Source organism: Callospermophilus lateralis, chromosome 12 (genome assembly GCF_048772815.1).
Source record: "Callospermophilus lateralis isolate mCalLat2 chromosome 12, mCalLat2.hap1, whole genome shotgun sequence".
In the NCBI taxonomy this organism is placed as follows: Eukaryota; Metazoa; Chordata; class Mammalia; order Rodentia; family Sciuridae; genus Callospermophilus; species Callospermophilus lateralis.
In genome coordinates, this window is record NC_135316.1 from 66301100 (window position 1) to 66328558 (window position 27459).

The 27459-nt window shown below is 33.1% G+C and overlaps 1 protein-coding gene across 1 annotated transcript in view; it reads right to left on the reverse strand.

Moving 5' to 3' along the window:
• Vwa8 (von Willebrand factor A domain containing 8) overlaps nt 1-27459 on the reverse strand; it is a 392265-nt gene that overhangs the window by 155877 nt on the left and 208929 nt on the right. The window contains exons 22-26 of the mRNA XM_076872295.1: nt 17066-17141; nt 15029-15164; nt 12482-12601; nt 6775-6980; nt 5551-5702 (exon numbers count right to left, since the gene is read on the reverse strand). Coding sequence (XP_076728410.1) covers nt 5551-5702; nt 6775-6980; nt 12482-12601; nt 15029-15164; nt 17066-17141 — 690 coding nt within the window. The remainder of the gene's footprint in view (nt 1-5550; nt 5703-6774; nt 6981-12481; nt 12602-15028; nt 15165-17065; nt 17142-27459) is intronic.

The window sequence follows — 27459 nt, forward strand, 5'->3', positions numbered from 1 at the left end:
TTGAAAAAGAAATCAACAGAGTTGACAGCAAAGAATTTGGAGCAAAGAGAAAGATTTTACATACAGATGGGTATCTACCATGGAAGACAGGGAGAGAAAAACACAAAAATATAACTTCAGACAGTGGAGAGAACTTTCTTGTATGTTTGATTCATTTTAACATGATCACAATCTTTGAGGGAAAAATATCCATTAATAGCTTTCATGTTCCAAATCAGGAAGAAATGATGTTTAGTGCATGTCTTACACATGGTAGGCCTGCAAAGTTTTCTCGAATTCTCATTTTTTGGAATGAATTACTTTATGTTTTATTTCAAGATCCTCCATTATAACAAAAAGGAAAACTTAAATAGGAATGAATAGGCTTCTAAAATAATCACTGTTGTGTCCAAAGTCTATATTCATCAGTTTTGTGGCTGATTTTTTCATTTTGAAATATGACTAAAACCTAAAAATCTGAATCTGTCGTAATTCTCCGAAGAATAAGAATTTGTCTATTATAAGCATAGAATATCAGGAACAATGATGATTTCCAACTTGATTACTTAAAATTCAAAGGTTCTTTTATGCAACAACAATACTTTCCAGTCTCCAATAATAACTTTGATTTAGAAATTGCCCATAATCATGTCAATCTATTTATATTATCTTTAGAATTCTGAATATACAAATATCAAAGGTGTACCCCTGCTTTCTAACCATAGGCAAGATATGTGACTGTTCTGTACCTCAAATTCCTTAACTTCAAAATTCAATTCTACACACACACACACACACCACACACCACACCACACACACACACACACCCCATAGGTTATTGAAGGGATTATATGATTTGTGTAGAGAATAGCTGGACATGTGCTAGGCACATAGTTACCTATGTTTCTCTCATCATCATTATTATCCCATTACCATGATTGCATTATTATGACATTATAAATGTTACACAATTTTATTTAGAAGTAGAATATCCACATTCCATTGTAGACATAAAAGATGACAATTCTCATTTTAAGAATGGTTATGGAGAAAATGGTACACAAATTTAAGATAAAATAGATAAGTCACTTAAAATGGATGTTTAGAAAAAGAAAACAGGATTTTTTTCTTCCTTTAAAACAAATGTTTTCCCGCAATGACAGTTTGCAAATTGCTGTGAAACACACTTTTTAATTTGGAAGTGCTAACATGTTAGCAGTATGTTTACTCTCAAATAAAAGAAGCTTCAGAAATAAAAGCTCATGTAAGGCCAAAACAAGCAAACTCTACTTAGAAATTTATATGTTTATCTATAGTTATCTATATTCCCCTAGAGTAGATAATCTATATGCTTTTGGTTGAATGTTTAGATGTACTTCTGATCTATCTATCTATCTATCTATCTATCTCTATATCTATCTATCTATCTATATATATATATATATATGTTTAAGTGTGGGTGTATATCCAACAATGAAGTTTAAAACTCAAAGAGTTCATATTTTAACCCAAACCCTCCTATCTCTGCTTATAGTACTGAAAAAAAAATCAGATTTATGGATGTGTGTACGCACAACACACAATACTGACTGTCTTGATGAGTTGCTGCTCTATAGACTAAAAAACAGAGAATTAAATTCAAATCCCATGTAAAGCATAATATTTACATTTAAAAATAATTTCTAACAGTGTACCTCCTTATTTGGTTATGTTTATCATCTCCTTGACATGCTTTCTTGTGTACTGGAAACTTTCAAAGGGACCAAAACCAAACCAATCAACAAAACAATCAACCTCAGGAGATACTAGTGGAAATGGGTAAACTCTATGTGGAAGGCTAGGTAATCAGCCAATGCTGATTCTACTATCTAGAACTGAAAACACATTTGTAAATCAGGAAGAAGAGCTAATTATGGTGGTCTAAAGCAAAGTAAAAAGAACCATCAAATAAAGCTTGGTCTAAAAATGCCAGGTTTGGGAAAAGTTTATTAAAGAAGACAAGTTTGTCTCATCACATTGGCCTTTAAAAAGTGTGCAGAAACCTAGAGAAAGGTAACAACACTATACTACTTAGGAGAACAAAGGCAAATAACAATATCTCTCTTTTGGAAATTTCATCAAAGAGCACTAAAATGATATTACTGCTCTAAACAGTCAGAGTATATTCTGATTTCAACTGAAGAAGGAGCTATATGACTATACAAATAATGGTTTAGTGTCATCTCTCTCTTGTGTAAAAATTTTCCTTCTGCTACAACATTTGCTTTATGTCTCTTTTTAGCTATATGTAGTAGGAGGCGAAATTATCTTTCTGTTCTCATCTTAAGCGTAACTATGCCCATCTTGGTCTAGACTCAAAGTAAATTTTGCTCCCATTCAATAAGGACTATGGTTAAATTAAAGGAAAAGAAAATTAACAGGTTGCAATAAAAATTTGTCTATCATGGCAAAAGGATAGTAATAGTAGTTGAGTCATTTTACCCTTCTTCCCTAGGAGATGAAATCTAAAGAGGATCCTCTTCAAACAACAAACAACCTGCAGAGCTAGGCAGAACCAGCCTTGGAGAACTAGCTTAGTCTAAAGGTCTAGTTGAACAAAACATTTAGCAAAAGGTGGAGAAAAGTCAAAGTCAAATATTAGACGGCACGGGGACAACTTTAAATTTTCAGAAGTCTATGTGATTACTGTCGACTGTGTGGTACTCAAGGGGGAGAAAGGTAAGTATTAGTAAAGGCTGATGATCCTCTATCTGGATGCTTAGCACCAAAACTGTTTGGGGTTTTGAATTTTTTTCTTAGATTTTGGAATATTTGCAATTACATAATGAGATATCTTGGGGATGGAACCCAAATCTAAATATTATTCATGTATGTTTCAGGTATACCTTATAATATACCTGTGGAATTTTCCATTTGTGTGGCATCATTTTGGCACTCAAAAAGTTTCAGATTTTGAAGTATTTTGGATTTTTGGATTAGAGATATCTAACCTGTACTATTTCTTTATTTTTTGGCTTGTTTTTGCAGAATTGAGAGACATTAAAAATACATTAAAGGGCTGGGGCTGTAGCTCACTGGCAGAGCACTTACCCAGCATGAGTGAGGCACTGGGTTCCATCCTCAGCACCACATAAAAATAAACAAATAAAATAAAAGCATTCTTTCCATGTACAACTACAAATTTTTTTAAAAGATTACATAAAAAATGCAAAATGTTAGAATAGGAAGGAACCTTGCTAATGCTCTATAATGAGGACAACCACACACTTATTCAGGCTGGACTAGAACAGAGTCTTATTTCACATCTCTTTTCAGAGTTATCATCAATAGCTCTCCCCCTCCATTCTCAAAAATATCCTGATCTAGATAGTAAATTATATGGTCTATAATAAAAGCTCTCATTTTATCAGGATGTAACTTCTCTAAATTCAAATGACCAAGATGGAACTGCGAGCTCTCTGAGGGCAGGACTCTGTCTTTTTTAACTATTATGTTTCTCTATTTCTGGCCTAGGTATGCAGGTTGACTGCTAGATTCCCAAGCTGTTCACTTTATCATGCTACCTTCTTTAAGTACAAGGCTTATAATTTAATAGAAATAGTGCTATGGAACCTATGAATTTCACTAATGGGCAATAAAACATCACTTCTTTTGAACTGCTGAAGTCACTGTAGTTTACAGATAAGGAAAACAAGGCTTTGAATGATTATGCAAATTATAGTCAACCATTATCTCCACTCCAAAGGAAAAATACACTCATCCTCCACATCTGCTATAAGTTTATTTTTAGCTATATGCAGTAGGTGGACAAATAGTTGTTTCCAACCCCATCTTAAGGATGAGTATGACCATATTGCTTCGAGGCTCAGTATACTTTTGCTTCCACTCATGTGTAAGTACTAGAATTGTAATTAACTTGCAAAGGCAAATATTAATATGCCATGGCAAGAAGTTTTCAGTTTAGAACTTAGGATGATCATAAGTTAAACCATCAATCTGTCATCTGTAGAAACTGAAATTGCCAACAATTTTCTTATGATTGATCTACTATTTTAATATTTAAATAAATATTACCAATAACTTTTAATCATAAGCCTATTTCCATAAAAATAATTCTAATTATATAAATTTATTAATATTAATAAAACTGCCCCATTTTGAAATGAAAATGTAATTTATAAAAAAGGAAGTAATAAACATGGGTAGTAGTGGAAGTTTGCATATTGAACTTACTAATATACGAGATAACTTATGCCTATTCAATTACTCACCTAGTTTCAAAATGCGCATACTGATTGCTAATCAATAGATAAAAAAGAATTGTACAGAAAAGTTTATGCTAAGTAACTGATACCCAATCATTCTTGAAAAAAAATCACTCAATAATACAAACTAGTACACGGATAATTTTTAACATAATTCTATGTTGTGCTTTTACCACAAAAGGGAAATATTTGTTTCTCTTTAAGAAATTTCTGATACTTTAAAAATTTATTTTAATGGTGTATATGTATATTGTGACAAGTTTTTACAATGACTTCAAAGAACAAATAAATAAGGATGATGTATACACTTAGAAAAAAATATATATTACTGAACTAATCACTAATTTGTATTTAACAAACTTTATATTGCCTCTATATGAGACTGTCAAATATTATTTTACTTTGATTAATTATTGTATCTTATGAATTTATGAAAAATGATCATATTTATGACAAAGTCGGCATTAGATGCATTATCCATAAACTATGCACATTTAAAATTATTTTCCAGAGGGCTGGTATTGTGGTTCAGTGATAAAGTGCTTGCCTGGCATGTGTGAGGCACTGGGTTTGATTCTCAGCACCACATACAAATAAATAAATAAAATAAAGGTCCATAGACAACTAAAGAATATTTTTAAAAAATAAGATAAAATTATTTTCCAGTGAAATAATGCACTGGCTGAGTTACTTCTAACAAACTCTACCAACCATCATTCTGGGAAACAACATATTTGCAAGAATCTTAACTAAGGTTAAGTATAGCCTGTGATTACTAAATAAAAGGAAGGCAACTGGCACATACGAAATGAACTTGCTTGTTCTCACTGCCTATCTCTTTAATCTATGAAGCTGAAATTTTAAAAAATAAATAAATAACTGAGTTAATAAGATTATAAATTCAGAAAACTACCATAATCTATATGGTGATATAAATAAGAACATCATAACAAAATGTACATTAGAATGTAGTTTTCATGTTTGTACAATTTTGCACTGGATTATGAAATAACGAGACCCATTGTAATTCAACAAAAGAACAGACACTGTTCAAGAAACAAATATTTCCCTTTATTTGATTGTATTACATCTACTCACGGGATATTTATAATTGAAATTCTCAATTTACAAGTCTATAAATAATGCTATTCAACTGAAAACCAGCCAGTAAATAGCAACATATATTTGCAAAGGTTATTTATGGAAAGTGATTTCCACACCAATTCAGTAGAATAGAAATTATCAGTATTTCAGAATCAGAAGAGTAATGCTCAAGAACATTTTATCAACAGTGAGTTTGCCTTACTCCTTTGCCAGCTGCACATTGGTAGGTTTTGCTCCAATAGGTATCCCATATTTGTGTAAAGTGTTAATCAAAATCTCCCTCATGTCCTTGTTGTAGGAATCAAAGTCAAACACATTCCGAACTACACTGGAAAGACCTTCAGTGGGGAATTTCTGTATTAAAAAAATAAAATAAAATCCTTATTATGTATGTGATAAAGTATACAACATTATAAAGATTTATTAAACTGATAGAACAAAATGCACAAATGAACTTTAGCAGAAATTTACTAGCCTGTTAGATACAGAGATAGTTGGAAAACATACATTTTTATCCTTTAATGTTTGCTTCTTTTTAAATAAATACTAGAATTTCAGGAGTAACTGTTCCCACTCTTAAACATCAGGGAGAACTCAGAACCAGGTGTTCAGTGATTATACCTGCTTTCGCCCCCCCCCCCCTTAAAAGGAGTACCAGATGAACAATTTTAAAATATTAGTTAAGGCAGTGTTAATATGAACACAAAAGTATTTAGAAAAATTAGTCTATTAATAAATGAAAAAAATAAAGGAACAAGAAAATAAGGGAAGAACATAAAAAGTACAGTGAATAGAAAAATAGGGAACAGTAGAGGGAAAGAAAACAAGTACCACTACAGCTAAATGTACACTGGTGGTTCCTTTGGGTTCTGTAATGGCTCTGTTTGTGTTTTGATTTTCTTTAGGTTCTGGGATCTAAACTGACTAAATTGGACTTATGATTTTATAGGTAGAATAATGTTTTCTATTTTTCTTTTTGTTCTTCCCAAATATATTCTTTTAATTCACAGATAACTTTATATATTTATGGGATAGAATGTTTCTATAGATATATGTGTGTGTGTGTTTGTGTATATACACACACACACACATATATATGTTATGAAATGAGTAAATCAAACAAATTAACATCTCTCCCCATTGTCTCACTGCCTCACTCTTACGTCACCTTCCCCTCTGAACCTTCCTCCACAAATTTCCTAGTTGCTTGGTGATGACCATGGTATAGAACTTTGCCAAAGCCAATTCAAAGGCCTAACAGATAATGTTCATTTGTCTTCTACATTCACAACTTAGACTGCAGACACTTTGTATTATGTAATTGGATTATTTATAGAAATTGAAAGGCTTATTATAAATTATGTAGTCTGAATAAAAAGAGATTAGTGGCGTTTTCTAAACCTCTGTGTCCGGGTGCGTGCCATACCTGTAAGTGTTTGACGATGTTTACTACTTCCCTGGTGGAATAAGGATAGCTAATAATGCCCTGGTCAGCCAAATTCCTCAGCTCCCCAAAGGCAGCCACAAGCTTCTGAAGGATGGGCTCAGGCACATTTGGTCCATACTGTTTGAGCATCTCAAGTTCTGAGTGGGGTTTGGGGTTGTCAACTGCATGGCAGCTAAAAATGTCACCTAAGGGAGAAAGAAGATTCACATTTATCATGTGACTAATCCATTATAACGCTACTGGAGAAAATGCAATAGCTGTTTGAAGAGCCATTGGTTGCTCATCAAAGTACAGAAAGCCCATCCAACAATAGGGTTGTAGAGAGAAGAAAGAAATGAGTGAAGTGGAAGAAAACTGGGTGATGGTGGTTTATTTGGCATGAGTTTTTTTCCCATTAAAAATTACATAATAGGGGATGGGATTGTGGCTCAGCGACTGTACGTGTGCCTCGCATGTGCGAGGCCCTGGGTTCAATCCTCAGCACCACATAAAAATAAATAAATAAAGGTATTGTGCCCAACTACAACTAACAAATAAATATTTTTTAAAATTTACATAATACTTGAATAAAATGCTTCCTGAGAGATATTGAAATATAAAGGTAAAGTCTCCTCAATATCTCTGCCAATGTCACTCCCTCTCTAAAAGGCACTCATTGGTAGCAGTTCAGCGCATTAACTTTTCCAGATCTGCTTTAGTATTTTAAAATAAATGCATACATGCAAACAAATACAATTCTAGTGATTTGTTCCTTTTCCATTAATAGGAGTATAATTTTCACGTGGTTCTGAGACTGCCTTTTTAATTTTAACAAATGTTGAAGATCTTCAGAAATTACATATATTCATCTTATGTGAATGCTTTTTTTAATGTATTCTAAAGAATGGAAAATTAGTAACATTATTACCCTAACAAGTTATATAGTGTGCAGATTACTAGAATATACCTTAGAGGAGAGTTTTAGAAAAGAATACTGCAGAGATGTTGTCTAAATTAAAACCAAGAAATGGAATTCTAAATGCAAAATATTTAATCTGTTACTTATACAAGAAGGAATGAATTAGAGAAATACACTTTATTCTCAAAAGAAGGATGAATTGTTCATGCTGAGTCATGAAATTCCCTGATTCATAATCTAAAAGAACAGGTATAAAGAAAATTAAAATAAATAAACTTAAATCACTTAAGGGGTTCATTTTAGAAAAAGAAGATACCTAGTCAGATAGCAGTAAGATCTTACTCTGATTTAGAAACCATCTGAATAAAGTTATTGTGTGTGTGGGGGTAGGGCTACGTGCATATGTGTGCGTGCGTGTGTGTGTGTGTGTGTGTGTGTGTGTATTTAAAAGTAACTCAATTAAAATGAAAGCCATGATAACTTCTACTTTTATCACAAAGTTTTCAAATATAAAATGTAAAACAGTTTTTGCTGAAAATGAAATTTAACACTGATTTAAAAAAGACAATTGTATCCATATTTATTCATTCATCAAATAATTATTAAACATCTTCTATGTGCCAAGTACAACTCTAGGTACTTTATATGTATTTACGTATTTAGGTATTTCATATGTATCAAAATTCCTTATACTAGTGAAGTTTATATTCAAGCAAAGGAAGATCAATGATAACTATTAGAAAGTATACGTTTCAAAGAAAAAGAAAGGCATAGTATAGGACAATAGAAGTAGTTATGGTGGTGAAAATCAACCAGGTAGAACTCATTGACAAGGTAGCATCTAAGAAAATGTAGATATCTGGGGGAAAAGCATCCCCTGCAGTGAGTACAGCTAATAAAAGACCCTAAAGCAAAAATATCTAGCATGTGAAAAGAAGAGGAAGGAGAACAGAATGGCTGGAACAGAATGAGTGACAGGGAAAGCAGTTCAGAACAGGATAAGGCAGGAGGTCAGAAAGACAAGATGTGGGAGACATATCTCACAGGACATTATAAACTGTTATACAGACTACTTATAGTCAAAGTAAAGTGGAAAGCCAGGAAGGAATTTTAACAAATGAATGGACCGTTGTGTTGAGAAGAGACTACAGAAGGGTATTGGGATCTATAGCATTGTAGCATATCTTATTAGCAAAGACACTGACTCCATTGACTATATTTTTAAGAATGTTTGAAAAGCAAATATCTTTCCCTCTGGAACAACATAAGGCATATTTATTGTCCATGATGAAACATTTGGATTACCTAACATTAAGCTTCCCCCTGCTGCAAAGCATCTCATGCAAAAGCAGGAGTCATTTGATCCTCTTTGTGCTATCTTGTGGGACCTAGCCCTTGAGGAACTAGTACAAATGCCAATCTGCTTTTGCTGTGAGTAATAATCCTTCCTTTTCCTCTGACCCAGGAGTCCAGTATCTTCTGCATAAAATGGTGGCAAGCTGATTTGTTAGGTTAAAGGCAGGGAGGGTAAAATCTTAGATCCTTCACAGTTCAAGACAAAAGATAACAGTGGAAACAGGGAGATCCACTAGAGAACTATTTCTCATAATTCAGATGAGAGGCTGTGGTGGCTCAGATCAAAATGGTGACCGATAGAAGTGATGAGTGTAATATAATTATAATATGATACAGCTGTAATGTAATATAATGAATATAACATAATTCTGCATATATTTTGAGGATAGAGCCAATAAGATTTCCTGATAGATGGTAAGAAATCAAGAGGAAAGAGAAAAGTCAAGAAATATTTTTGGGCCAAAGAAAATGGAGTTATCATTTGAGATGAAAAAAGAGACTGTAAATCAAGAAAAGTAAATTCATTGTGGATCCAATCATGTTAGATCTAAGATATGGGAACTATTGAATAGATAGCTGGATATCAGTGTATAGTTTGGGAGACAGGTCTAAACTGGAAATAAAAATTTGGCAACAACAAGAGTATAAATGGTGTTTTAAAACATAACATGTTCTGATTTTACCAAGGAATGAGCATAGTTAGGTAAAAGAGGACTAGCAGCATTATATCAAGCGTGCAACAAGGAGGCTGAGAAGGAATAGCCATTAATGTAGAAAGAAATCAAAAAAGCAACTGGAGGAGAATTAGAAGTCAAATACAAGAAAGTGCATTAAGGAAAAGAGGGTGACCAACTGTGTCAACTCTATTCAGTACTGCTAACAGATTAAAAAATATGAGCACTACAAACTGATCACCAAATTAACAGTGGAAAAGTTCCTAATAACCCAGACAAGAATGTTTCTGTGGAGAGATGGGAACAAAAATCTTATAAGAATGGACTTAAGAGATACTGGTGAAGGAGAAATGCAGCTATCAAGTATAGATAATTCTCTGAGTGTGAAAAACTGCTGTGAGGAGTGTAGCTAAAAAGGATAGTAGAAGAATACAATTGCAGCTAGCAAAAAAGAGGATTAGAGGGTCTTTTTTAAGATTGAAGATATCTTAAAAGGAAACAAAGTTGGTTGCTGATGGGAACAATTGAACAAAGAAGGAAACTGCTGATATGGGAGAGGAAAGGCAGAATTTTTCAAGCTCTATCCTTAAGAAAGTGGAATTGTGTACTCATATGGAGGGACTGGCTCTTGATGAAAGTGTGAATGGTTTACCTGGAAATGGTGGGAAATCACAACACTATGGATGGAATGTTCAGGGGACACAAGTCTATGGATGTGAACTTCTATTGTTTTTATTTTTTTCTCAGTACAGTAGGTAAGCTAGGAAAAAATAATAGGCCTATGGAAAGCGAGTCAAGAAACTGAATCCTGATTAGGTATGGGCTGTCCATACCTAACTGGTGGTATGGACTGGTGGGAAAGTGAAGAAGACTTCTCCTTCTATGTTTCAATTTCTCACAAGTGATTGCAGAAGTATTGTATAATTTTAAAACAAACAAGAAAATTCACCCATCAGGGTTAGAGCTGTGAGGGGAGAGAAGATCTGAATTACTTACCTAAGAGAACATGAAAGTAAAAGAACTAGGAAGGCACAGTGTGATTGCAATAAGGGACACTTGAGGTCCCCAGTCAAGAAAAGTGAGGTTACTTTTTCTAACCATATTCAGCTCTATGTGTGTATGTTTTCTAATTGGTATGAAGGGTTGCTGGATTTGGGGTACTTACTTAGAAGTAGTAACAGGAAATACTGAAGGTTTTGCAGTGATGAAATAAAAACCCAAGGAAAAGTTATAAATAGAATTATAAAATTGAGATTATAGATTAGTTTCAGTAATTAAAACTAGGATATGTCCATGGAAGTGAGTAGCTGAGGTATAATATGGAATAAAATCACTTGAATAAAAACATCCAAGAAGCCCTGAAACCAGAGAGTTGGAAAAGCCACATGCATTATACTGCAAACACTCCCAGAGCAGTTAGAGTTAGACAGAGTGACAGTGAACAAAGAACAAAAAATCATGGAGAAAGGACAAGGAGGTAGACGACAGCAACAAGGGGTTGTAATAATATAATCTGACGACACAAGATGTAAAGCTAGGAACTTTTAAGGAAGAAACAAAGAGAATAACCCATAAATAGCAACAAGAAGCAAAGACTCTTTACTTCCTCTAGACTCAGTATGAGAGAAATACACACACACTCTCTCTCTCTCTCTCTCTCTCTCTCTCTCTCTCTCTCTCTCTCCTTGAAAGGACTTCAGTGGAAGAAGTGACTGCAGGGAGGGCTGGAATTTCATCTGAGCCACAGCAGATTTCAGGATTCAGAGGAGGATGAAAGACAAAGACAGAATAGGGAATTAATGTTCTTATAGACATTAAAATTAATATGATGTGTGTGACCCATGAAGAACCTACATGAAAAAAACTCAAACCTTTCACACTAGAAACAATTACAAGTTTACTTTAGTGTTTTCACATTGCTACATTGTAAGAGTATCAGTAATGCATGAATGGTTAACGGCTTTTACAGAAATATCTATATATGGTTAAAAAATACAAAAATAGTAAAATGAACAAATTACATGTCCATTTCTGAATTTCAAGACAAACAACCCTCCCTTCTTGCCAGTTTTCTGTGTTAGGAGAAATTCTACACAAGTAAGACATATATGTGTATATACATCCCTTCTACCCTGAAGAGAACCTCAAAGAGTAGATAGAGTACCACTTTCATGACTTATTGTATTTGATTTCTTTTCTTGCTATTACAAACATGCTGTATTGTCTATACTTGTACTTAAATCAGGTCAATTCCTTAATGTGAATTACTAGGCCAAAGATCCTATGAGGAGAATCACCCTGCCTCATGTTGAGTACTAGAGTCCAGAAATATATATTTGTCACAGAAAAGAAAAGTTCCTCAAGGTTATGATGATTAAGTTTATTCCAGGGCCTCTAATCAGTGTGAATGTGTTTCCTCAGAGTTGTTTTAGCCCTTTTCATAGTTAGGGAAATGTAACAAAAACAGACACTAAAAACATTTCTTATTTCATTCCAAAAAGACCTGAATGACATATAGTTTAACATAATTAAGAAAAAAAGGCTCTGGAATCAAATTGACTTAGATATGAAGCCCACCTCTATCAGTCATTAGCTAATTGACTAGAGAAGAATAATCTCTTTGAATATAAGATACACAGGGAAGTTATTGTGGTACAGCATAGAGTAACCGTGACAGCCATTCTGGCACTTTCATTAACATTGTTATTGTTAATATTATTGTTAATGTGATTGTTATTATCAGCATTACTTTTTTTACCTAAGGTGCCAAAGAAATCATTGCCTAAGAAAGGAAATCCAGGTCTGTTGGCTAGAACAATCATCCTAAAGTCAGGATGAATCACTATAACATTTTCTCGTCTATCCACGTTGGCAGAATCTGAAAAACAAAATTTCCATTTATTCTTTATTGATATTTAATAATTTTTAAGAATATCAAGTTAGTGACTTTAACACAAGTAGTCATAGTGACAACTGAATTGCAGAAAAAACTTGCTTGAAAAAGCTTGCTCAAGAACAGAATATTGATAAATATACTAAACTCTACAAGAACTTGCATATGTGCAAGTTGTAAATGTGCAACATATATCAAAAAGCAAATCTATCCATACACTGTCTTACAATACTGGCTTGAGATATCATTATTCTTGAAACAAATAAAAAATAAATAAAAATTTATAATGAGCTACAAGGAATACCCAAGGCTAAAATCCACACAATCTTTACTTTTTATCAGCTGCATCCCTTTGCACAAAGCCTTAGAGTATGCAGCTTAAGATATCATTCTTGTTTAGGTCACACGCCCTACAACATAACTACATAAAATAAAGGTCTCAAAAACTGCCAATTCATTAGTAAAAAGATGACTTGTGGGGCTGGAGTTGTGGCTCAGTGATAGAGCTCCCGTTTTGCATGTGTGAGGCACTGGGTTCAACTGACCCTCAGCACCACATAAAGATAAATAATTAAAATAAAGGTACTGCATCCATTTACAACTAAAAAAAAATTAAAAACCCAGCTGACTTGTTTCTAATTAGTGAATTGTTTTATGCACATGTTTATGGCATTAAAGGAACTAAATATTATAATCTCCTGGTTGGTGCACATTCCAGATAATGTCTGAGCTGCTAGTAAGAGCTTTATTATGGTTATTTTAAGAAGAACCACTTACCATCTAGGTTTATGTAAACCCTAGCCTTAGGCTGTCCACCTTTAAAACATGGTGGTTATGACACACCTGGAGTTTTGAGATGAGTCTGTAAGACCTATAGTTACAATCATTTATGATACCAAACAATAATATTTCAATGTGTCATATATGCATGTGCTAATACAACCTATAGTTTTTTAACATTTATCCCGATTAATTTTAGTAAAGAAAACCAGGAGTATGAAGCCATAGGCAAAGTTTAATTATTCAATTAAAAGAAATATGATAATAAAAATGGAGAATGTTTTTTAAAAGCAAGGAAAATGAAACAAGATAGGACTGGAATTGATGGTTTATGAAGCTCCATTAAAAGAGCTTCATGTGCCTTTATTTAAAATATCATCTACATGGCTGGCAGTGTACCTCAGCGAAAAAACCCATGCTTAACATAAGGCTCTGAGTCTAGTGCCCAGCACCAAAAAAGCAAAACAAACAAAATATAACAAAACAACAACAATAACAAATTCTAGTCATGAACAATCATGCTTGAGTTTGGAAATTATTTTGCCCATCTACTTGTCAGTTATCCTTCAAAAACATATCAGAAAATGTAGAGGGTTGCCAGGAAATAATCACTCTTTAACTATGATTTTGTTTTAGAAAATCTTTCTTCCCATTTTAGTGTCCTTGAGATACCTCTAAAAAGAGCCGGCAGAATTCCAATCCTGAGAGTCTGAAAAGATGTTAAGAGAGAATATTCAGACTAACCCAAGTTCTTATTTTTTTCATGAAACTCAGTGTAAAGTTAAAATAATAGAACGCTATTATTAGTCTGAACTGAGGTTCAATATGGCAACCTTACAATGGTAATGTCCAGGAGGAACACTTCTATGATGGTCATCTTGTATCTTTTGAATGGGGTCTTCTTTACACTATCTTCAAATACTGCAGATTTTAGTTATCCTAATTTGTTTGGTTACTAGGCTAGTGGATATGTATTTTCAATGGCTAGTCTTTTCAGGAGGCAAAAATTTAAAATTAAAAGCTAGAAAATATTCTCACATTGTGTTAAACAAACTTAATATTCTTTGTAGGTTAAATAAACTGATAAGATTTATCCTTCTTCATTTTTTCCTAACAATAATACACACACAAATACATAATAAGTATTTTATGTGTGTGTATATGTACATGTATAAGTCTAGCAAATTTTCTAATTATATTGAGCTAATAATAAAGTAAGTCTTAAAATTCCAGATATTAAAGAAAATAAATCACACAAATAATGGAGAAATGAATTGATAAAGTATATATTAGTATTCTCAGGGTAGAAAAATATGACACTGATTTGTCCTAATATTACCACAGAAATTTTCAAAAATGCCTTCCTGGCTATAAAAAATAAAACTGGGGACTCAGAATAAGCTCAGTGGTAGAATATGTGCTTAGCATGCAATAGGCCTTGGGTTCAATCTCTAGCACCTTCTCCCACAAAAGAGTAAAACTTATAAAGCTATATTTAAATGTTACTTTTTATAAATAATTATCAACATGGACAATTTAATTTATATTGAAATTATGCCTACTGCTTGAGTCCATACCAGAGATATAAAAAATTACAGATATGACAGTAAACATTGCAGTTTTAATACTCACTTGCTACAATGCGTCTTCCATCTGATAGAATCATTTCTCCATTTTCTACTAGAGTTTTCAAAATACAGGTGACATTTGTTGGGGCTTTGTCTGCTTCATCTATAACCAGAACATGACCCATCTTTATTGCTTTAACCTTCGAAGACAGAAAACTTATCGTAAACAAACACAAATAAATAAAAGTAAGCATTATTAAAGCTTTATCACTTAGTGCTTTGGATTTATAATAGCTAGTATTAAGTTATGGCTACACACTACCATACACACTCAAAATCTGCAGCACAGCTAAAAACAAAATTTATGTATCTCCACCAGAATCTTCATATAGTCACTATTTTACTGACTTCACAGGAATCCTTTCATTTACCTTCAGTTTAGAATTATTCCTATGATAATGATACCAAATAATATTTCATACCTAGAATAGGGGAGATGTACAACAAGTATAATAAATAGAGAAATCAAAGTTCCATGGAATTTAAGAGGAATTGAGACACCATAAGCAATTGTATCAGAATATTGCATTTGTTCTAGCTCTTAAAAAGAGTGTAATATTTTAATATTGTAATAGATCAGAATGCATGGTGCTGGAGATGTGGTATTCAAAACAAAAAAGCAAACTAATGGTCAAACTCCTGGAGCATATTTATTGAAGAGTGAATATGAGTAGTTTATATTAACTGAAATAGAAGTCAAATCTAAGAAAAGAGAAAAAAGGCACTAGAAGAGTAGATTGGGTTTCTACTACTAAGGAATTTGTTTGCCAGACCCATAAATACATACTTTCCCTCATTAAATAATGGGATATAATTTAATATTTGTGAGTTCACACATGATGGAAAAAAACTGTGGAGGTACACTTTAGGATATTTAATCTGGCAGCCACATGCAGAATAAACTAAAAGGGGATTACTGTAACAATTTGTTTAAAAGAGTTTGTTTGGGAACCTGATTGGGCATCAGCATTAGAAAACAGAAATAAAAAGTGTTAGACTAATCTGAGGAGTTCAGCAGAGGTAGAAACTCGAGGTTGGGCAACCATTTGAATAGTAAGAGGGGAAAAGAAAAATAAGAGTCCTAGGACTTGAGTGACTGTGTGAATGGTGACATCATTAAATAAAGATAAAAGCTAAAAACTCTTAAAACTCTTTCCCCCAGGGGGAGTAGGAGAAAATACTCAATGAATTTAAATGTAAAGACTGTTTTTAAATAGCAAGAAATACAACATTATGAACTATAAGTTTTTCTGACTGCACAATTGTGATGAATGATTTTAAGGAAATAACACATCATTAAATAGGTGGTTTCTTTTACCACAAATATTTTATAAAGAATTGATAAGAGATTAAAAAAACCATTAAGGGTTATAAGTAAATTTTAGGGTAGAAAAAGAAAACATGGAGCTTTTATCCTCAACCCCATCTCTGCACAGAGAAAAGGAAAGTTGGGCCCAACACAAATGACTTGAGGCAGGAGATCCTAGACTCACATCTCTGGGTCTGGACCACAGAGGTCCCATGATGGCTTATTGGTGCTGCAGTTGTGCAGGAGTTTGCTGCACAGGGTCACATGCCTGGCAGGCTGGGATTTCCCTGGGTCTCAGATGGGAAGCTGAGGACTGGATCCCCCCAGCTTCCTAAAACATTAATATTTGATTAGATAAAACCACTTTATTAGAATAAACCACCAAAAGAAAAAAAACTTTTCTAGAAATATTACCTAATTTCAAACTATACACGTTTGGAAACAATAGCAACCTTAAAAAAATTTTTAGAAGAGAAATCAGTAAAGGACTTTTGTCATTCCCTAAATTTATGTCTCTCTCTCTCCCCACCCCTTCTCTCTGAAAAGAGAATATAATTTTAGAAATAATATTTCCCAATAATTTACATTTAAATATCTGTCCCTAAAATAACACCTGAACAAGTGCATTCTAGTTAGTCTAAAAAACATTAGAATCTATGGGAGATTTCTCTACTTATTCAAAGGATGAAACACAGCTATCATTTAAAATATTCATATAATTGGATTACTAACCAAAGGTGAGTCTTCATACACAATCAGTCCATCTTTAACTGAAGGCTGAAGAGTAAGCGTTTGTACTGTGGTGTCCCTAAGGTGAAACCAACATGTTTTATAGTTAATAAGGAAATAAACCAATGTTTGATTACAAATAAAATACCACACAAGAGAAGTTCTTTTAAAATTTTGTTTCACCATCCTGCTTTTCTGAATAAAAATAAAAATAACAAGTGAAATTTCATCCAGCAACAGTATGTTGTTAAATTAATATAAATTGCAAGGGTTTGGGAATTAATCTAGGTTTATAGATTAATCAGGTTCTTCTTTTTCTTTTCTCCTTTATGATTATTTCATATCTCAGAATTACCTCATGAGGATGAAATAGAGAAATTTCAAAAAATGTTTTATATTATATATATAATATTTATGTTACTTAGAAGTAATCTCAGCCAGGTGCTGTGGTGCATGCTATAATCCCAGCAATCCAGAGGCCAAGGCAGGAGGATGACAAGATGGAGGCCAGCCTGGGAAACTTCACAAGACCCTGTCTCAAAATTTAAAAATAAAATTTAAATGTAGCTACATTTAGGTTCATTCCCAGCACAGAAAAAAAAATTATAATAATAGGATGAGCAAGTTTGGTAATAATTAGCATGTTGACATGGTCAAATAAATAAAGCAAGTCTACAAATTATATGATATAGCCCAATTAGCTATCACTAGGTACTAAAGCATGACTCACACCACTTCCAAGAACACTGAAGAATTACTTAATTGGATTTTAAACATTTTTGCTGGGTTTACAGCAATCCAATTTATTTTCTTAAGCCACTTTTTCCTATTTATCAAATGCTCCTTTAATTGAGAATCTTCAAAAGTATTGATAGTGAGTTATCTTGGTGTTGTAAGCCTCTTTCCTGATGAGCTATAAAGTCTGTATTACTTATGGATATTTTTGTTAAACATGCACAGAAGCTGTAGGTATTAGGCAGGTTCAAAGACTTGAGGGAATCAATTTAATATCATCTCCTTCTATATATACTGTATTAAATATAAGAAAGTTGTACTTTTGTGGATTGGTTTCTGTATCCTCTATTCTGTACCATTGGTCCACCTGCCTGTTTTGGTACCAGTACCGCGCTGTTTTTGTTACTATTGCTTTATAAAGGGGCTAAAAGCATACAATGGAGGAAGGATAGCATCTTCAACAAATGGTGCTTGGAAAACTGGATATCCATATGCAACAAAATGAAACTGAATCCCTTTCTCTCGCCATGCACAAAAGTTAACTCAAAATGGATCAAGGACCTAGATATCAAATCAGAGACGCTGCATCTGATAGAAGAAAAAGTTGGCTACGATCTACATACTGTGGGGTCGGGCTCCAAATTCCTTAATAGGACGCCCATAGCCCAAGAGTTAATAACAAGAATAAACAAATGGGACTTACTTAAACTAAAAAGTTTTTCCACAGCAAGAGAAACAATAAGAGAGGTAAATAGAGAGCCTACATCCTGGGAACAAATTTTTACTCCTCACACTTCAGATAGAGCCCTAATATCCAGAATATACAAAGAACTAAAAAAATTAAACAATAAGATAACAAATAACCCAATCAACAAATGGGCCAAGGACCTGAACAGGCACTTCACAAAGGAGGACATACAATCAATCAACAAGTACATGAAAAAATGCTCACCATCTCTACAGTCAGAGAAATGCAAATTAAAACCACCCTAAGATACCATCTCACTCCAGTAAGAGTGGCAGCCATTATGAAGTCAAACAACAATAAGTGTTGGCGAGGATGTGGGGAAAAGGGTACACTTGTACGCTGCTGGTGGGACTGCAAATTGGTGAGGCCAATTTGGAAAGCAGTATGGAGATTCCTGGGAAAGCTGGGAATGGATCCACCATTTGACCCAGCTATTGCCCTTCTCGGACTATTCCCTGAGGATCTTAAAAGAGCGTACTATAGGGATACTGCCACATCAATGATCATAGCGGCACAATTCACAATAGCTAGACTGTGGAACCAACCTAGATGCCCTTCAGTAGATGAATGGATAAAAAAAATGTAGCATCTATACACAATGGAGTATTACGCAGCACTGAAAAATGACAAAATCATAGAATTTGCAGGGAAATGGATGGCATTAGAACAGATTATGCTAAGCAAAGCTAGCCAACTCTTAAAAAACAAATGTCAAATGTCTTCTTTGATATAAAGAGAGCAACTAAGAACAGAACAGGGAGGAAGAGCATGAGGAAAAGATTAACATTAAACAGAGACGAGTGGGGGGAGAGAAAGGGAGAGAAAAGGGAAAGCATATGGAAATGGTAGGAGACCCTCAATGTAACACAAAATTATATATAAGAGGTTGTGAGGGGAAGGGGGGGAACAAGGGAGAGAATTGAACAACAGCAGATGAGGTAGAGAGGGAAGATGGGAGGGGAGGGGATGGGGGATATTAGGGGATAGGAAAGGCAGCAGAATACAACAGTCACTAATATGGCATTATGTAAACATTGCGAATATGTAACTGATGTGATTCCACAATTTGTATTTGGGGTAAAAATGGGAGTTCATAACTCACTTGAATCAAATGTATGAAAGATGATATGTCATGAGCTTTGTAATGTTTTGAACAACCAATAAAAAATATACATATGTGTATATATATATATATATATATATATATATATATATATATATATATATATATATACTGTATTTTTTAAAAATAAAATACTACAGCCAGCTGGATTAAGTACCAGAGAATTAGAACTACTATTAAAATGTGAGTGATGCCTTTCTTTGGAATGGTTCAAAGTTGTCTTTTCAAATGACCCTACCATTTAGTTAAAATAAAATGTGAAGTTGAAATTGTATGTGTAAGACATTACTTGGAATGTGAACTTCAAAACTTGGTGCTATAATATGCATGTGAAACTCACACCCAAATGCCAAATTTTACTACCATCTGTGAAAATTGTAAAATGTGTATCTATTTTTTTTTAAAAAAGTAATATCACACATCAATCAAAACCAAAGCAAATTTAACATAGCACTCAAATTTTTTTTTGAAGCAAAACAAATTCAATCGCAATTAGTTAATGGCTTTGAGAGGCAGTTGGGGTAGCAGAAAGAGGACTCTAGAGTTAGAATAATCAGTAAATTTTCCTTCTGGCTACTTGTTAGTAATGTGACCTTGGATAAGTAATAAGATCTGCCGAGGAAAATTGCTGAGGGAATGCTTGGAAAGTCTGTGGCATAGCATGTGGGAGGCAGCAGGAGTATAATGACATGCCAGCTTTAGTCATTGGTTGTTATTGTTATGGCTCTTGAAGTGACTGAGATTTCCTGGCCCAACTTCTACTTGATCTTTAGGCTTTTAGTATTAACAATACTTCTTCAAAGTCTCTTCCCTGACTCTTTGAAGATCAGAGTATGTGCTCTTGTTGTGTATTCCCTTTGACCCTTGATCTCTCCTATTTCAATCCTTAATATACTATATTGCAATTATTTATTTCAAGATTTATTTTTCTACACTGGCTAGAAGATCTAAAATATAGAACATCTATATTATCCCACTTCTGTCCCCAGTATCTAGATGTCTGGCTTATGAAAGGAATTAAATAAATATTTGCTGAACAAATAAAATAAAATATGATAAAAAGTAAAAAAAATGAAACCTTACATTTTGATTTATAGTGCAGAATACAAATTTATTGGATGATGAAACTTTTAAAAAAATAAATAAATAAAACCTGGAACCCGCTCTAGTAAATGCTGGGTTATATTAAGGCTGATTCTCTTAGAGGAAAGGAAGGGTCCTAATTCACCTCTATTAGAAAGCACAGCAATGTTCAGAAGGTATACTTGGGCTTGATCAGCCATGGAACTGAGAGTAGATGGTTTAATGTCTATCCTGTCCTCCAGTTGAGTTGAATTTTAGACTTACTAATGTAGTGGGTAACTATTTTTTTTTTTTTTAACCAGGGATTGAATCCAGGGGAACTTAACCACTGAGCCACATCTCCAGCCCTTTTCATTCTACTTTTAAAATTTTGAGACACGGTCTCACTAAGTTGCTTAGGGCCTCACTAAATTGCTGAGGCTGGCTCTGAACAGGTGATCCTCCTGCCTCACTGTCCTGAGCGCTGGGATTTCAGATATGCCACCACACCTAGCTAGTGGGTATTTTTCACTTCAAAGTCCTTAATTATTAGGATCTAGTTTGGGATGTTGACAATATAATTATTGACATTTACAATTTCTAGATTACCTGCTTTGTTTATACCTAGCTTGAAAGGATTTTTCCTCTAACTTGAAAAAATGGTGATTGGTTTCTTTTGTTTATTCTCTTGGGATCTGGCCTACTGCTATTCCTGAACCTTCTTCCAAGCTGCTAACCTCATGACACCAGCCCTCAGGGTACTTAGCACCTGTCCCCATGATAAATTGCTTCATATGCTTTACCAAAAATCCATTCCAAAGAATTATTCTTTTATCGTCCCTAAAAAATCAAATTAAAATATATCTAAACTAAAGCCCTGGGAAATGTTAAGGAAAGTGAAAGTATGTTGTGACAATTTATCAACTTTTGGTATGTATTAAATATTTCTAGGACAATGTTATGATATACAAACATCCATTTTCTGTACATTAATATTTATAAATTTACTATTGGACATCTTGTATACTGCCTTTTGTTAACATATTAATTTTTAGAGTTTTGAACTAATGAAGAATAGAGCTTAATTAACTCACTTAAATTCACTGTTAATATTCTAGCAATGGAGAAGGGGGTGGGTAATGAAAGGAAAAAGATGTGTTCACACAGATTTTTATAGCAATATAGTGAATTTCTCACCTCAATTCTCATATATTTAATGGGTAACAACATGATACCTTCCAGGACCAAAAAAGAAAAAGAAACTCTTGCATCATTGTCAGTAGGAAGGAAATTCAGTGTTACATTAATAATTATAGTGCTTTACAGCAGATTAAGAACAGTAAATTCAAACTAAATTCTAATTTTAAAGAGGCAAATGAAACTGCTCTATAACACTTGGATTCTGATAGCATACGACTTGTCAAATTAGATTTCTCAAAAGACTTTTGTGCTAGAAATAAAAACCATATGTTTGAGGGAACAAGCACAAATCAGATGATTTCCATAAAAGACTAAAATGAAGATAAATACAAATAGGAAACATGGTTTTCAGTGGAAAAGTCAGCAAGAAAGAGGAACTTATGGAATAAGAGTGGATTTGTTCTCTTCTTATTACTGATCATTTCATCTGGCACATCAAAGAAAAGGCAAAGACTAGTAACATATGTGAAATGATACTGAGCTTAAAATTGGTTGGCCTGCATTTTGGATAGTTACCCTGATTATATAAGGGTGAAAAACAATATACTACCTTCTGCATAGTATATAATACAAGAAAAAAGACATCTTATAAACTATAAACTTCAATTTAATAAGGGATAAGGTGTTTACTGTTGTTGTAGATAGCATATGCATAGACTCTTAAAGACACTGTGATAATTCTTTTTAAAAAGTATTTCATTAAAATCATTGTTTTGCATTCATCAGCATCTTTAATAAAATATATTAATTCTCCACACAAAAAGCAATGACCTTAGGAAAATATTTTACTGCAAATTTTAATTCTATTTTGACTTGTTTCTCTCAAAAACATCTTTGAAATGCTGGCTAATAAAAATTTAGTCAATAATTTCAACTAAACTAAGGAGAAAAAAGGTTGAAACCCACCTTTGTCATATTTTTTTAGCCTAAGGTTTAATAAAGAGATGGTTTTCAGTTACCAGTAGTACTCAATGAATTAATTAGCTAATAGTTGACACTTAAGCTATTATCAATTGTTCCTATTTCTTATGGTATTACAAACCACAGATGTCCATCAATTAAAGCCTGTGTCAATAAAGGACTGCTCAAAGAAATGTCACATTAAACTCAAAAAGCTAAACACCCAAAAAACAAATAACCAAATCAATAAATGGGCCGAGGAACTGAACAGATACTTCTCAGAAGATGATGTACAATCAATCAACAAATACATGAAAAAATGTACACTAGCAATTAGAGAAATGCAAATCAAAACCACTCTAAGATTTCATCTCACTCCAGTCAGAATGGCAGCTATTAGGTATACAACCAACAATAAGTGTTGGCGAGGATGTGGGGGGAAAGGTACTCTCATATACTGCTGGTGGGACTGCAAATTGGTACAGCCAATATGGAAAGCAGTATGAGATTTCTTGGAAAATTGGGAATGGAACCACCATTTGATCCAGCTGTCCCTCTCCTCAGTCTATACCCAAAGGACTTAAAAACAGCACACTACAGGGACACAGCCACATCAATGTATATAACAGCACAATTCATAATAGCTAAACTGTGGAATCAACCTAAATGCCCTTCAATAGATGAATGGATAAAAATGTCACATATATACACAATGGAATATTACTCAGCAATAAAATAGAATAAAATCATGGCATTTGCAGATAAATAGACGGAATTTGAGAAGATAATGCTAAGTGAAGTTAGCCAATCCCCAAAAACCAAATGTCAAATGTTTTCTTTGATATAAGGAGGCTGATTCATAATGGGATAGTGAGCAGGAACATGAGAGAAATAGATGACCTCTAGTATATAGGGTAGAGGGATTGGAGGGGAAGGAAGGGGGCATGGGATAATTAATGATGGTTCACTGCTATCCAAAGTACATGTATGAAGACATGAATTGGTGTGAATATACTATATATACACCAAGAGATATAAAATTAATGCTCTATGTATGTAATAAGAATTGTAATGCATTCTGCTGTCATATATAAATAAAAATTTGCATAATAAAAAAAGAAATGTCACATTAAACTCTGTTTTCCTTTTAACCTTGTGATTTTAGTTTTTTAAAAAATTGGAGTTACTGATGTTCAATAGTAACTCACAATGATTCCAGACGCAATTAAAGTATGTAAAGACCAAGTTTTTGTTAAAATAAGGAAATAAAATTAGCCTCTAGAGAGCAAGCACAATCTGTTCTGAAATGTTGCTTGTAAAGTTACTTTAAATTAATATCTTCTAATTTACGAAGAAGGAAAAGTTCTCAAAATAGTGTTTATTTTGAATATTATATTTTAATGAGTTATATTTTAATAGATGGATGTTTTTATTTCTTTTAGGAAGAAAATTAATAGATAAACTTAAGAGTAAAGGAAGATACAAGAGTTTCAAATAGCCAACACAAATCTCCTTTATAATCTTCATTAAAATAAAGATGGCTATAAGAGCACTCCATTCAATAATGAATCAAACATGAGAAAAGACAGAAGAATATAGATCAAAAGAGGCACCAGATATTTGCTTATTATTTTAAACAAAGGGGTGATTATAAAAATAGAACTAAATGATACTTTTAGCAAATAAGATATAAGCATAATATATCTTATTATTGAGAAGTAAACACTTCTTATTGAGTAGTAAATACTTATCAAGAAGTAATATTGTCAAAAAGTAGTTTTTCAAATGAAGAAGAGTTCATGACATCATCAAAATATTGTTTTAACAATGCTCATTAAAAATAAGTTGAAATAAATGTAAAGAACACTAATAATCATTAATAAAACAGTGTGTGGTACTTAAGACAAAGGTGATACAAACAAGTTTAAGAATTAATTATTTACAAACATTCTGGTTTCTGTGCTGAATAGGGGAACATAACAATACCCTCTACCTGCAAATGACAAATTGATTTTTTTCCCGAAAACAGGAAGAAACTTCCTTAGAACCTCAAACAGATACAGTCCTTGTTATGAGCAGTGCTGCCAACCAACTCAGAAAAAAAGAAGACACAAAATAAGACTATGGTTACTGTCGTGTTAGTTAAAAAACCAGCAGTGGGCTAAATTTGAATACTTTTGGTTTGATCAATCACTTACCCTCTCAAAGCCCAAGAGCTCACCTCTACCAAGGGAAATAACATAGAATATATGAAAGAATATTATGGTGAAAAGTAAGAAACATAAAAGGAAAAGGAAAAGAATGAAAGGGGAAAAGAGTATTATATATACACAGTGCTTTGAATGTTTTGAATGCTTTGAGGAAAAAGTTCTTTTAGAAAGATAAGCAAAATATTTTTTTCTGGTAAAGTGCCTGAAAAAACTCCAGTTTTTAAAAAAGTTGTTTTGGAGACACATAGTAGTTTATTTAGTAGTCAATCACTCATCGCTAACAAGACAAAATGCAAAAAATCCTAACAAACTACAAAGGAAAGAAAGACGTTAAAGGATAATATTTATGGAAGGAAGTCTACTGGGATGCAACACTTTGCATTTCAGAGGTAGGTTGTTGCTGTAGAAATTAGCTACAGCAAAACAATCACGTTAATCATTTGAAAACATGCTTAGTTTTCAAAATCTATTTATCTCTACCATGTCTCCTTAGGACTATTTTATTAACACTATTTTAAGAGAAATTCAATATTCAAAGCCATGATGATAAATCTTTTCTTGAATTTCTCTGAAAATCTTATCAGTTATTAAGTTTTTAGAAATAAAAACAAATCTACAAAAATGGTAAAAAGAAAATTGTACTTTTTACTGTTACTCTGAAAACTAGCTTTCTGCTGGGTTAAGTTTCAGGGACTCAATATGATCTAATTTCTTTGAAGGAACTTTTCTATTTTCCAGAAAAAAATAAAAGGCAGTTTATAGGTCCTTTATCTGAATAGAAAAATGAGTATTTTAATTAGTTTTTAAAAGAGAATAGAAGAATAAATACAGAAATACAAAGTTGTGTACACAGAGGCCATCAAAGGTGAGTTTGATGAATATTTTGTCCTTTGAATACATCTTTTCTTTTGGCTGGGTGAGGAGGATTGTCAGGGATTGAACCTAGAAGCACTCCACCACTGAGCCACATCCCCAGCCCTATTTTATTTTATTATTTGTATTTTTATTTAGAGATGGTCACGTTGAGTCAGATGCTTAGGGTCTCGCCATTGCTGAGGCTGGCTTTGAACTCGTGATCCCTCTGCCTCAGCTTCCTGAGCAACTAGGATTACAAGTGTGCACCACCACACCTGGCTGGATAAATCTTTATTAGAAAATATACCACATAATAATTTATAAATTGAGTAACAAGATAAAAATGTAATAAAACATAAAAATTAGTAAATGACCATTTTTTATATCATGATATTCCATAGTCTTTCATAAAACAAATAATATTGAACATATAGTAATGGGGATTGCTTTAGATACTGGAGGACTATCTGTGAACAAAACAGATAAAAATTCCTTCCTGCAATGAACTTACATTCATACAGCATTTAAAGGAACTTATCATGTTAATAACGTATTACTTTGAATTACAGAATGAACTATATTTTGCATATTAAGTGCTAAAAGATATTTTACAACAGGCAATTAAATTGAAAGAATAAAATTAAAACACATTTTTAAACATTTTTTTAGTTGTAGATGGACACCATATCTTTGTTTTCTTTATTTATTATGTGGTGCTGAGGATCGAACCCAGCGTCTCATGCATGAGAGTCAAGCTCTCAACCACTGAGATACAACCCCAGCCCAAAATTAAAACACATTTTTAATCATTAAGACAAATAATACATGATCCTGCTGCCATTAATGTCTACCAGAAGAGAAGTGCTCTCCACAAAGCTAGTTAAGCATGTCTCTTGGTTAATAACCCAATATATATATTTGGTGTAATAAATATTGACTAAAACTTACAATATAAGTTGAATTTTTACATAATATTATTTGATATACTATAATCCATTCTTTTATCTTCATTTGCTTGTTTATCAACCTGGAAAAATTTACAATGCTATGGTTTTAAATTAACCAGACTTTAGCCACCCCAGTCAAATAAAAACAGTGTATAAATAAGTGAGTACATTTTTTACAAAATCTATAAAGAAAATGTGGCTTTAATTTTTTATAATTTTCCTATTAGGTTTTTATAACAGATTCTCTCTTTTTTTCAGATTTATTTTTTAAATTTAATTATTTATTCTAATTTGTTATACATAATGGCAGAATGCAATTCATTTCATATTATACATATAGAGCACAATTTTTCAAGTCATTGATTGCACACAAAGTATTTTCACACCATTCGTGTCTTCATACATGTACTTAGGGTAATGATGTCTAACTCATTCCACCATCATTCCTACCCCATTGCCCCCTCCCTTCCTCTCTCTCTCCCCTTTGCCCTATCTAAAGTTCCTCCATTCCTCCCATGTTCCCTCCACCATCGCCATTATGAGTCAGCATTCTCATATCAAAGAAAACATTTGCCCTTTGTTTTTTTGGGATTGGCTTACTTCATTCACTTCATATT